General features: G+C 33.8%; 1 protein-coding gene across 1 annotated transcript; it reads left to right on the forward strand.

Annotated features, from left to right (window-relative positions):
• The first annotated feature begins 1,404 nt into the window (after positions 1-1,404).
• On the forward strand, positions 1,405-3,470 carry LOC110668094 (WRKY transcription factor 55). The gene is made up of 3 exons (XM_021829185.2): positions 1,405-1,915; positions 2,383-2,514; positions 2,848-3,470. Exons 1-3 carry the CDS (start codon positions 1,482-1,484, stop codon positions 3,257-3,259), a joined length of 978 nt encoding a protein of 325 aa, XP_021684877.2. The 5' UTR covers positions 1,405-1,481; the 3' UTR covers positions 3,260-3,470.
• The last annotated feature ends 10,396 nt before the right edge of the window (positions 3,471-13,866 follow it).

Genomic DNA, 13,866 nt, shown 5'->3' on the forward strand with positions numbered 1-13,866 from the left:
GCGTAAAGATTTATTGATTAAACATCTGTAATATAAAGTCATACTTCAAATTTTGATGCAACAATGGGTTGACCTGTCCTTGAATTGTTGTTGCAGTGGAAGTGTCGCATCATTACATTTTCATGGAGGCTTCAATGGCTGTCGAGTTCATCAAATATAAGTTTCATTTTTTTTTTTCTTTCCCCAATCCTCAACTCTCAAGTAAATTAATGTGAAAATGAAACATATTTTTGTTGATAAAGTAGAGAAGGGGACATCTTTTAGCAAGGAAATGTGGATGTCCCCATCTACCCTAATTAATTAGACATATAAAGTAAATTTGAAAAGCTATTTAATTATATTGTTAAAGTTTTTACGATTAAAATATAATTAATTTTTAATAACATTTAATTAATATATTTAAAATTATTTTTTATACATTCCTGTTTATTCTGACTTGATTCAGATTCAAGTATACCCTTCTCAACGAAGGCTTCTCAAAAAGGGCTATTCTTATTGATGAGATAAAGGAGCTTTGCTAAAAGAAAAAGAGAAAGAGAACATTTTGTGTATTGGGATGGATTAAAACATTGTCTTTATACTTTTTTTTAGTTTGCAAAATCATTATAGGAGAGGGAAGTCCAAGTAACCTTACCTAACTAAAGAGGAAAATCTTCTGATAGAAACGTCCAGGGAAAAGGATTTATGAAAATAAGTAGCTTATTAGTAAGATTAATTAAGAGTAGCACACAAAATGCAGTAATATATGTGATTATTATGATATAAGAAGGTTCTGCTGCACTTATAATTAACTAATCTTGACATAAATCACCGCCCAAATTAAATGCACTCTCCATGCAGCGGCTAAAGACCGCTACAAGCACATCATGGAGACTAAATTCAACCTTCTACAATGCATTGCATGCAATTCTCCTTTCATTTTGCTTTGTGCATGCATGGGACCTGGAATCTTGACCCGTCTTGGCAAAGGTACAGGTTTCTTGGAGGGTCTGACCATAAAGTTATACCCATGACGTGGGGTTGAATGACCTAAAAAAAATCATATAATGTAGATCATTAATTTATAAGAGTTTTTTAATTAATTCTGATGACTGTGTTGAACTTTCATGGAAGGTAAATGCATGAGAAATTATTAATTCAAGATAACCTAGAAGCAGGAGGAATTCCATTGGCATTAGTCAAAGCTAAGAAAATTCTTCCAGGTCTGAAACAAACTATGATAGTGGTTTCCATAGGGCAAATATGGTCTTCCTCTAGACTGAAACAAATGCATACCAAGAAGACCATGACTTGGTCTTATTTTCCAAGTTACTTTTTGTTGTACCGTGTAAAAGAAAACATAAATTACTTTGAATATATAAATGCTTTCACTTTTCTTTATAACGAATTGAAGAACCAGCACCCTCATAGAAGCACACCAAAAAACTCTATTAATTCCTCATTTATATATCCTTTAACGTACTTACCATACACAACCCAATATGGATGAGTTCTTTTCTTTAATCCTTCAAGGGATCAAGTTAGCTAAAGACCTTGAACCAATCCTACAAAACTTAGCCACCCACCATCACCGAGATATGCTTTCCAAGTTAGATGAAATCATTAGGGTTTTCATTTCTGCTAAGGAGAGGTTAATTAATACTCATTATCATCAAGACCCTTCTCAAATGTTGTTCCGAGAGCTGCAGCAGCAACCCCAGATTGATCCAAGGTTACAGGAATATTGGCTTAGTACTAAAATGATGGAGGCATTTCAATCACAACTAACAGCTGAGAGGATCAGCAGCAGTTCAGGGTTGGAAAATAAGCAGGCAACAAGTGGGATGCAAATGGGGTCAGGAGATCTGGCCATGGAATTGGGTGGTAGAGATGTTCAAGCAATGGCTTCATCATCGACACAAAGACCGCGAAGAAGGTAAGAAACTTCTTCAATGCCTTCATTTTCAATTAACATGTATATAAGATAATTTCACTGTAGGTTGCTTGGGTTTTACGATCAGAATCATCTTTGCAAACCTACAACAGTTCAATGAGAGTCCTGGGGAGTGCTTTTTTTTTCAATTTCATCCTTTAGTAACATGAAGGAAAATATTCAAAGGCATTTCATGAGGAAAAAAGCAATCTCACTTACGCTGCTAATTTCTTGAAAAAATGCCACCATGCCACTTGGTTGTTTCCATCTATATATTTGTAGTACTTATATTTCTTTAAACTTCAGATGACATATAACCCATTGAATCACATCTCATCATATATCAGTAGGCTAATGCATGAGATTATATTTTCTTTACATATTGCTAGTTTTAAACGGGTTACTTGCAAATTCCTTTTCCAAGATTTTCCAATTCTAAAGGCTAAGGTATTTATGATTTAATTTCACAGGAAGGATGATGCAGAGAATGAGACGGTGAGGGTACCTGCACCTCGGATGGGAAATACTGAAATCCCACCTGAGGATGGCTACACTTGGAGGAAATATGGCCAGAAAGAAATACTAGGGGCAAAGTTCCCAAGGTAAATTACATTTCAATATTCTTGCTTTTTCCAGATTTTCATTCATATGCCTAATTATGTGACACATTCAAACCTATTTATATATTTTTAAGCCATTTTTAACCAATATTTTCTAAACCAAAAGATTTTGACCTAGTATATATGGAAGCAACTAAGATTGAGTCATTGAATGACTAATAGCACATAGTGATCTGAGCCTTACAGAACTAGTTGGTGAATGCCCAATATATATATGCAGATCCTTTTCAATGTGCATGGACTAGCTTGGAAGAAAATTATACATGTTTGAAAAATCAAACGACTCAGTTGAAATCATTATACTGTCTCTTTCAGGAGCTACTATAGGTGCACCCACCAAAAATTGTACCAATGTCCAGCCAAGAAGCAAGTTCAGAGACTAGATGATGATCCCTACACGTTTGAAATTACATACCGGAGTGATCACACATGCCACATGTCTGCTACAGCACCATCTGTTCGACCACCACCACCACCAGAAATTACCCAGGAGATGACTCGAACTATGGCTGCTCAGCCTCCAGTACCATGGCTGGAATTTAGTCTAGGTGGTGGAGGGGGTGGTGGCAGCAGTGGCAGTAGCATGGCAGGTGCAGGTCCCTCCACTGTTCGATATGGCAAAGAAGTTGAATATCCTGTAGCAGATATGGCTGATGTGATGTTTAACTCTGGCAGCAGTAGTAGCAACAGCATGGAATTGATTTTCACTTCCATGGAAGATAAGTGAGAAGCAGGAGGAGACAAGAAAAATTGATTCTTAATTAGCCAAATAGGAGTGGTTAATCAGAGTAATTAAGCTAGTGAAATATTTATTGTCACTTCATTTTGTGGAAATTAGATTAATTGTTTATCAATTGCCTTAGGGCCATAACATGGACCTGATTTTTGTAGCCTATATTTTCTTACTGAATTAATTTATGCTTCATATTAACATTTTAGGTGAAGAAAATTTTATGTAGATTAATATTTTGTCATGCTTGCTATTTGAAAATTCATTATTTTTTAAACTTTTAAAAGAATAATTAAGCCATATATGATCCCCATCTCACAATAATGAAGTAATATTTCCATTCTCAAATTATTCTCGTGTATATTGTCGCCTGATCATCCTAAAGTTAGAACTATTTATATGTATTTTGTTAGACTTTATTGAAAAATAAAGATCTTAGGTTACATTTAGTAAAATGTAATGTAATGCAATGTAATCAATTATGTAATGCAATCAAAATTGTAATGTAATGTAATTGCTATTACATTCCTCTATTTGTTTGCAAAATAAAAATATAAGTAGTGCAATGTAATGATAAATTTTTATTTTAATATTTAATTTATTTATAATATTAATAATAAATAGTAATGATTACAGTGATTGGTAGTCAAGCAGCAATAGTAGTGACTAAGTGGTGGTGGTGGCGGCAACAACAATAATTAAATGGTGTTGGTTGTGGCAAGGTGAGTAGTAGCAATAGTAGTGACCATGTGGTGGTAGATATAACAATAACTAAATAGTGATAAGGATGGTAAAGTGATGGTGATAGTAATAGTGATTAATATGATTATTGGTTAATTTTTTTTAATAAGCAATCATTTTATTAATAGTAAGTTATCTAGAAAAAATTTATTATGAGAACGTCCAAGCTGGTCCAAGCCATCAGACATCTTATTTTACACCAAACCTAAAATAAATCATATTAAGTAAATAAAAAAAAAATGCACATCAAAAAACAACCAAAACGTAAAAGAAACGCCTGAACGTTCAACCAACAAAACAATCAGCATTAACCCAAACACCAATACCCGGATATTAATAGTTGAAAACATCTCAGCTAATAGTATAATAATTAATATAATTAAGTAATAAGGAAAATAATAATATTATTAATCAGACTTCATGTGACTTAATTACGTCAAGATTAAAAGTTTGATAAAACGGATTGAAATTAATGAATAGATATGGCATCTGAGGTGAAGTTTGTCACGACCCGATCCTATGGTCCAGACCGGCAATTAGGTTTTGGGTCAATATAAGGACCCCGAAGCCCATGGTAAGTCCAATCAAACTCTAACCCATCATTAAATTCGTTTTGGGCCCAATTTTGAAAAATCAACCGGATAGAGTCTAGCTATAGAATGGACTATCCAACGGGTAGTTATTAACTCACTCGACTTCTAATATCAATGAAAATATATTTGAGGAGCTCAGCTCACTCGTCAATTATTCACAATCCCAAAATAAAATCAATGGGATCTCAGCTCCCTCATCCATCATATACCCAGTTCATTCAACATCACATGCATCATAAGCAGTTTACAAATTTTCAAAAGAATAAAGATATAATCTTTTACAATCCAAATCAAATTAAATAACCCCTACACATGCGGAGTTCTAAAACTTCTCTTGATTACATAAATTATACAAAATGAACATAAGTGGACCTATGAGGAAGGGAATAGGTTAGCAACAACAAAGCTCTCCTGTATCCTGGAAAAAATAGTGAATAGGAGTGAGCGTTTGACTCGGATAGTAAATATTTATTTTATCTATAATTTCTAGAACTATCTAATTCCAATGCATCCTTAGAAATGAAATGCATAATCTTCATACAAGTCTTGCAAATAAGTCTGGTTACATCAAAGATAATCTGGAGCACTCACGCACCCATGTCATATTCATGCTCAAACATACATATATAGGGAGCTGATCCCCCTACCTAGCTCTTTTAATCCAAGACCTGTCAGCGAGATTAACTCGAGCCAAACTTTCACTTAATAATCCATATGCATGGGCCAGCGAGATCAACTCAAAGTCGTGCCTACCTCGACTTATCTATAATAAAGATCTGGTCCCATCGAGTCAAGCTCCAACCATGTCTACCTGTCCCACCCATATCCATATGCTACACATACACACCAACTCACACACACAGCTCCAGATTATCAAAACACAGCAACCAAAGTAATATCATTAAGTATAAATGCAAAACAGGGCATGCCTAATATTTAACTACATAAATATAAGTATAAGTGATGCAACATGCCATAAATATAATAATATTGAAATTATAAATAAAATAAATATCTACCCAAAACATTTTTACAAGCTACTGCGGTGGTTGGGCAGAGGAAGAAGGCTGTCCCGACTCACCTAAATAATATATCAAAATTTATTAATAAATAACTTAAAATAAAGCTGTAGAGAATCAAAAGACAACATACCCTAAGGTTTTGCCGAAAATCCGACAGAGTTCTTCCTATACCTAGGACCTACCCAACCTGCAAAAGGGTTCAAACAACACTTCTAATTCTCAATTTCTACAATCACAACACATCAATAACATATGGCCCCTCCTGGGCCCTCAAAATCAATCAAAACTCACAAGCTAGAAAAATTACAATTTTATCCCTAGAACTAACTTTCCAACAAAAACCACCTAAATAAGCTTTAAAAATTCTTAAATTTTGCCCCGTGGTCCTTAGCAATATTATTAAGCTAATGCAAAATGAATTATAATTTTCTAACCTACCACGAATATTTTATAGATTTTTAATCGAAATTAGGCATTAGACAATTAAGAAAAATTAGGGTTTGGGTTTACCTATGCCAATTCCGACGCTTGGTATGCGTCCAGAACGTCTGAAAATGATGTGGTAGCCTATAATCTCGATCCGATTCTGAAGTTTTTCCCGTAGCCTACCTACCGGGCCCAAAATTGTACTCGAGCAACTGTCGAATTTCCGAGAAACGAGGGTACCTATGAGAAGCCCACAATACCAAAAGTTAGAAAAAAAATATTTACGAAATTAATTAAGTTCAAATGAAGCTCGAAAAAATACTGCGAAGTTCGCGGGACCCACCGAAATTTTGGTGTTGGAAATTTTGAAAGTTTTATCCTCGCGAAGCTCTCATCGTGTAGAGAGCGCTGGTACTCTCGGATTTTCCTTGGAGTTTCCGGTTTGGGAGAAATTTAGCCCACCAGTAAAAATGAGTTAAAACTGTAACACCCCTTACCTGTCTGCAGTGTAGTCGAGCAAGGTATGCTACGTTCGGTGTCAGAGCACCATATCCTGTCTTATCGTGTACAATATTAATTTAATGTCTATTTAATTTCATTATCTTACATGTCGATTTTTTTTCATCACATCTTATTTTTGTGAAGACCCAGACAGAATCTCGTCTGTTTTATTAGTGCATGGCGGGTTCTATGATTTACCTGTTCAAATCCCATATTCATATTATTTTCCATAAACTATGTCATGTCATTATAATACTCATAACCATTCCCAAATATATAAAGTACTTCATTACATTCATATAAAATCAAGTACAATATTTATAATTTTTATTTACAGTCACAAAATAATTTACATCATCTAAATTATATTTAATAACCAAAATGCAAAATTAACTATACATGAGCCCTAGCAAAATAACAGTCTGAGGTGGCAATCTACACTGTAGCAGATCTGATCAAAGCCCTGTTTAAGCTCTACTGCGGCAGCTGGTGGTCTCTTGTATCTACGCGATGAAAAAACCAACGCGCTAAGCATAACGCTTAGTGGTGCATAAATTGAAATAAAAATAACTAAATAATTAAAATAATTAATTTCACGTGTAACCTTATAAAGAAATATAAAATTTTCATGTATTTAAAGTCTTTTACATATTTTTCTAAAACTTTGGAAGCACATAAGTCAATAGGGATCTTTTTTGTGCATGTATCTCATATTCAGTCTTATAAAATTTATATTAATGGCCTTCTCATCTATTTCTTTAAATTTAATTTATTACTCATATTTATGTCCAAGTAACCTATGACAGACTATAAAAACTGGATACATGGGAGTATACAAGTTAGACATCCGTATGCCTATAATGTATACATCTGTCATGTCAGGCACAAGGCCAACAGGTAGGCATAAAGCCAGAAATAAAATTAGGTACAATGGCCAACGAGTAGGCATGAAGCCTGTAGAACAATCATATCAGACATATATTGTCTATCAATGATTATTCCTGTGAGCAGTACTGCAATCTGTAGTCCCTAATTGGTATACTAATCGATCCATGCTATATAAATAAGTCTAAGTATACTTTGGGCAAATTAGTATTATTAATTACTTATGATCTTATCATTTAATGTCATGCACTATTAGTGCTTTATAGTAGTTTCATGTCAATTTATAGTGGGAAAATAGGTTCCCCCTTCATTTTCATGTAACTTATACATTTAGCAATTCATATAGGTAATTTACATGTCATGTATCAAATAATATTTTGAACCTTTCTTTAGGTCTATATTTGGTATCTTATATTCTCCTAGCAATTTGGCTAAGATGTGGCCACTGTTTGGCTACACTTCCTTCATGAAAGTTGTCTCTATATGTCTTGTCTTTGTTTTTCTTTTTAAATCATGTCATTTGGAGTTTTAGAACTCAAGTTATGGTTAAATAACCAAAATTGGTTTCTTAACTCACTCAAGTTCTAGAACCAAGCATATTCTAGAGTCAATATTTTCTTAATTATTTGGATATGTTACAGCCACTTTTAGAGCTAATGTTCTTCATAGAAGTTGTTACCTATGTCTTATGATTACTCAAAATTTTGAATTACAATTATTAAGGTTTTGTAGAATTAATTATAGCAATTTAACTGGCCTGGACTCAGGTACCCTGTGTCTATAGGATCCCAGGTTCAGGTCAATGGCTTTGACTCCCATTTTAGGGTTCTTACACTCAAATTTTGATAAAAGTTTGTAAACCAAAGTTGAAGCCCTATCTCTTAGGTTTTCAGAACAGTTTGGCTCATCCCATTTGGGATTTCCTAGTAAAAGTTATTATATAAATTCTATTCTGGGGTCAGGTGGTAGTTGAGGCAAATTCTAGGATTTGGTGTACTGACTTGTTCTAACAATTTGACTTAGTTCCCTTGGGTTTTGAGTTCTAGTCAAAACATCAATATTGTAGATCTATGTCTTACAAAACTTTTGGTACTAGTTTCATTGCTTTTGCAATTTTGTAGACCAAATTATGGCATTTTTGCCAAAACTAGTCTGGTGAGCCTAAGTCCAACAAATTCTGGGCAGATTGGTTCTGGATAGTTTTATTGATCTAATTTATGCTAACAATTTGACTTGGTTAGAGGCAGATCTGGGTTCTATGTTCTACATGAAAAATGTGCTCCTATGTCTAACCTTTCTAATGGTTCAAGAATCAGGTCATTCTAACCTTCCTAGTGTAAGTTGTGGCCATTTGAATATTTACTGTTTATTTGGTCATTTTTCTAGGTCCAAATTAGGGTTACCCAGATTCAAGTCAATTTTAAGCTAGGTTAGGTACAGTTTTTGGACATGGTTTCTTCATGAAAAATGGGGCATTATGACCCTAGTTTCATCTCAAATTGGCCTCATACCAATTGGAGCAACAAAACTCTATTTATGGTTCAAAAACCTCATTGGACTCATAAGTCCTAATTTCCTACAAGAGAAATTACACTCCCAATTTCAAATCCTCCCAACTCCAAAACTTCATTTCATATTCATAACACTTCAAATGATCAACAATTCATCTCAACATACTCAATTTCAAGCCATAATGCAAAAGTACCAAAATTAGGTTAAAATCCTAACTCAATATTCCCAATTTATGCACACCACATGTGAATCAATATGCTAATTACATTTACTTGTTAATCAACACTAGTAACCACAAGTATAACCTTCATTTCATCAAAATCCCATAAATTCTCATGGCTTCCAAAAATTTAATTCGTCACATACTTTTTATTTTCTTCAATTTTCATGTCATATTAACTTGTTTCACATGCTTACAACACTTAAAGAAAAGATGTAGGGTGATTATTGCACTAACCTTTAGATGACCTCTTCTTGACTTATGAAAACTCTAAGATTCTTCAATTGCTTGGCAGCCAAAGTCTTCCTAATGGTGTGGGGAGAATTTTTAGTGAAAGGAGTCTAGGGTTTTATGGTGAGAAAGGGGAGGAATCAAGCTTGCAAGAAAGAAAAAAATGGTGGAAGCTATTTAGGAGAGAGATTCAGCCATGGGTTCTCAAGGAAGAAGAAAGTAAGTCTTTTAATTAATTAAGTCAATTTTGTCTCTATTTACATCTCTTCTTATCCCTTTATAATTGTTTGTTTAAATTTTATTGGTTAAAAATTTTAAATGATGTCATTATGACATTATGCTTAGGTAATAATTTTCTTTCTTTTCTTTTCTTTTCTTTTCCCATTTTCATTACATTTTTCATGATTTTAATTTATTTTATGTGTTTTAATCTCCCTCATTTTATTTAATATTTAGGTCAAAATTCAACTCTGAGGTTGAAATGACCAAAATGTCCCTTATTATACTTATCGAGTTATAATTATCTGTACTGATTAATAAATTTTCTTGAATTTTCTTTGACATTTTTAATGTTATATATACCTCAGTAAACCTTTAATTTAGCCCTAAAAATCATTTCCTAGGGTTCCTCACATGTCTGAGGTCAGCAACTGTCTTCGCAGTCGCTTCCCAGTATGGTCACCCATTGCTGTAATCCCGGCTCGTTTAACCGAGTTGCACTTTGCTTGTTTTATTTTTTCTTGATTTTTCTTGGTCTTTATTCAATCAATTTATGGCTCCTCACTCTAGTTTAAGTGTAGTTCCAAACATCCTAGTTGTCCGAACAGACATTAATCATCGGAACAGTAGATTGTACAGACTACCTAAAGTGAGGGTGTTACAATTCTCCCCCTCTAATAAAAATTTCGTCCTCGAAATTTACCCTGTGTAAACAGTTGAGGTACTGCTATCTCCTTGTTTCTTCACTTTTCTATGTTATAATACTCCACATTCTCCTTAGTCTATGTTACTTAATCTAGCTCAACATGCTTATCTTTAACTTTTTCCCTTTGCTCCCTCTGTTCTACGTTTTTTTTTTTTTTTCCATCGTATTTTCAAACTCATTTCTAGTAATAGAACTCTGTTCTGGCATAACTATACCAAAGCAAAGACCATATGCAAATATCCTCATCTCGATGTGCTATCGGAAATATGTAGCTCTACACAATAGTCCCACGTCAGTACTATAATCTACAGCTTACAGCACAAACATCGAGAACATTGCATAGTTACTACGGTATATCCCAATAGATCAAATTTTTCCTATACTTATCCTTTTCGAATTTATGACTTTCTGTGGACCGGGATCCATACTTCAACCTAAAATAACCAGAAAAAACAGATCTGCATTAGTGTCACCTCGACTCCTAATTAAAGGCTCATGCATGTTATGCACACTATATCTTTCCATCTACCTATGCCTAAGAACGCCTAAACCTTTGCTCTGATACCAATAAATGTAACACCCCTTACCTGTCTACAGTGTAGTCGAGCAAGGTGTGTTACATTCTATATCGGAGCACCCTATCCTGTCTTGTCGTGTACAATATTAATTTAATGTCTATTTAATTTCATTATCTTACTTATAGATTATTTTTTTTTATCACATCTTATTTTTCTGGAGACCCAGATAGAGTCTCGTCTGTTTTATTAGTACATGGCGGATTCTATGATTTACCTGTTCAAATCCCATATTCATATTATTTTCTATAAACCATGTCATGTCATTATAATACTCATAACCATTCCCAAATAAATAAAATACTTCATTACATTCATATAAAATCAAGTACAATATTTATAATTTTTATTTACAGTCACAAAATAATTTACATCATCTAAATTACATACAATAACCAAAATGCAAAATTTAGCTATACATGAGCCTTACCAAAATAACAGTCTGAGGTGACAATCTACACTGCAGCAGATCTGATCAAAGCCCTGCCTAAGCTCTACTGCGGCTGATGGTGGTCTCCTGTACCTACGCGATGGAAAAATCAACGCGAAGCATAACGCTTAGTGGTGCATAAATTGAAATAAAAATAACTAAATAATTAAAATAATTAATTTCACGTATAACTTTATAAAGAAATATAAAATTTTCGTGTATTTAAAGTCTTTTACATATTTTTCTAGAACTTTGGAAGCACTTAAGTCAATAGGGATCTTTTCTGTGCATGTATCTCATATTCAGTCTTATAAAATTTATATTAATGGCCTTCTCATGTATTTCTTTAAATTTAATTTATTACTCATATCTGTGCCCAAGTAACCTATGACAGACTATAAAGACTGGATACACGGGAGTATACAAGTTAGACATCCGTATACCTATCATGTATACATCTGTCATGTCAGGCATAAGGCCAGCAGGCAGACATAAAGCCATAAATAAAATTAGGCACAATGGCCAACGAGCAGGCATGAAACCTATAGAACATTCATATCAGACATATATTGTCTATCAATGATTATTTCTGTGGGCAGTACTACAATCTGTAGTCCCTAATTGGTATACCAATCGATCCATGCTATATAAATAAGTCTATGTATACTTTGGGCAAATTAGTATTATTAATTACTTATGATCTTATTATTTAATGTCATGCACTATTAGTGCTTTATAGTAGTTTCATGTCAATTTATAGTGGAAAAATAGGTTCCCCCTTCATTTTCATGTAACTTATACATTTAGCAATTCATATAGGTAATTTACATGTCATGTATCAAATAATATTTGAACCTTTCTTTAGGTCCAGATTTGGTATCTTATATTCTCCTAGCAATTTGGCCAAGATGTGGCCACTGTTTGGCTACACTTCCTTCATGGAAGTTGTCTCTCTATGTCTTGTCTTTGTTTCCCTTTTTGAATCATGTCATTTGGAGCTTTTGAACTCAAGTTATGGTTAAATAACCAAAACTGGTTCCTTAAATCACTCAAGTTCCAGAACCAGGCAGATTCTAGAGTCAATTTTTCCTAATTATTTGGACATGTTACAGCTACTTTTAGGCCTAATGTTCTTCATAGAAATTGTTACCCTATGCCTTATGATTACTCAAAATTTTGAATTACAATTTTTCAGGTCTTGTAGAATTAATTATAGCAATTTAACTGGCCTAGACTCAGGTACCCTGTGTGTACAAGATCCAAGGATCAAGTCATTGGTTTTGACTCCTATTTTATAGTTCTTACACTCAAATTTTGAGAAAAGTTTCTGAATCAAAGTTGAAGCCCTATCTCTTAGGTTTCCAGAACCATTTAGCTCATTCCATTTGGGATTTCTTAGTGAAAGTTATGATATAAATTCTATTCTGGGGTCAGGGGGTAGTTGAGGCAAATTCTAGGATTTGGTGTACTAAATTGTTCTAACAATTTGACTTAGTTCCCTTGGGTTCTAACTTCTGGTCAAAACATCAATATTGTAGATCTATGTCTTATAAAACTTTTGGCACTAGTTTCATTGCTTTTGCAATTTTGTAGACCAAATTATGGCATTTTTGTCAAAACTAGTCGGGTGAGCCTAAGTTCAACAAATTCTGGGCAGATTGGTTCTAGATAGTTTTATTGATCTAACTTGTGCTAACAATTTGACTTGGTTAAAGGCAGATCTGGATTCTATGTTCTTCATGAAAAATGAGCTTCTATGTCATACCTTTCCAATGGTTCAAGAATTAGGTCATTCTAATCTTCCTAGTGTAAGTTGTGGCTATTTGAACATTTACTGTTCATTTGGCATTTTTCTAGGTCCAAATAGGGTTACCCAGATTCAAATCAATTTTAGGCCAGGTTAGGTATAGTTTTTGGGCACAGTTTCTTCATGAAAAATGGGGTATTATGACCCTAGTTTCTTCTCCAAATGGCCTCATACCAATTGGAGTAACACAACTCTATCTATGGTTCAAAAATCTAATTGGACTCATAGGTCCGAATTTCTTGCAAAAGAAATTACACTCCCAATTTCAAATCCTCCCAACTCCCAAACTTTATTTCACATTCATAGCACTTTAAATGATCAGAAATTCATCTCAACATACTCAATTTTAAGCCATAATGCAAAAGTACCAAAATTAGGTCAAAATCCTAACTCAATATTCCCAATTTATGCACACCACGTGTGAATCAACATGCTAATCACATTTACTTGTTAATCAACACTAGTGACCACAAGTATAACCTTCATTTCATCAAAATCCCATAAATTCTCATGGCTGCCAAAAATTTAATTCCTCACATACTTGTTATTTTCTTCAATTTTCATGTCATATTAACTTGTTTCACATGCTTACAACACTTAAAGAAAAGATGTAGGGTGATTATTGCACTAACCTTTAGATGACCTCTTCTTGACTTATGAAAACTCTAAGATTCTTCAATTGCTTGGCAGCCAAAGTCTTCCTAATGGTGTGGGGAGAATTTTTAGTGAAAGGAGT

This window comes from Hevea brasiliensis, chromosome 8 (genome assembly GCF_030052815.1).
Source record: "Hevea brasiliensis isolate MT/VB/25A 57/8 chromosome 8, ASM3005281v1, whole genome shotgun sequence".
NCBI classification, from domain to species: domain Eukaryota; kingdom Viridiplantae; phylum Streptophyta; class Magnoliopsida; order Malpighiales; family Euphorbiaceae; genus Hevea; species Hevea brasiliensis.

Coding starts and splice junctions, on each gene's coding strand:
- LOC110668094 (XM_021829185.2), top strand. CDS start 1,482: ATGGATGAGTTCTTTTCTTTAATCCTTCAAGGGATCAAGTTAGCTAAA. Junction 1,916..2,382: donor ACACAAAGACCGCGAAGAAG/GTAAGAAACTTC, acceptor TTAATTTCACAG/GAAGGATGATGCAGAGAATG. Junction 2,515..2,847: donor CTAGGGGCAAAGTTCCCAAG/GTAAATTACATT, acceptor TGTCTCTTTCAG/GAGCTACTATAGGTGCACCC.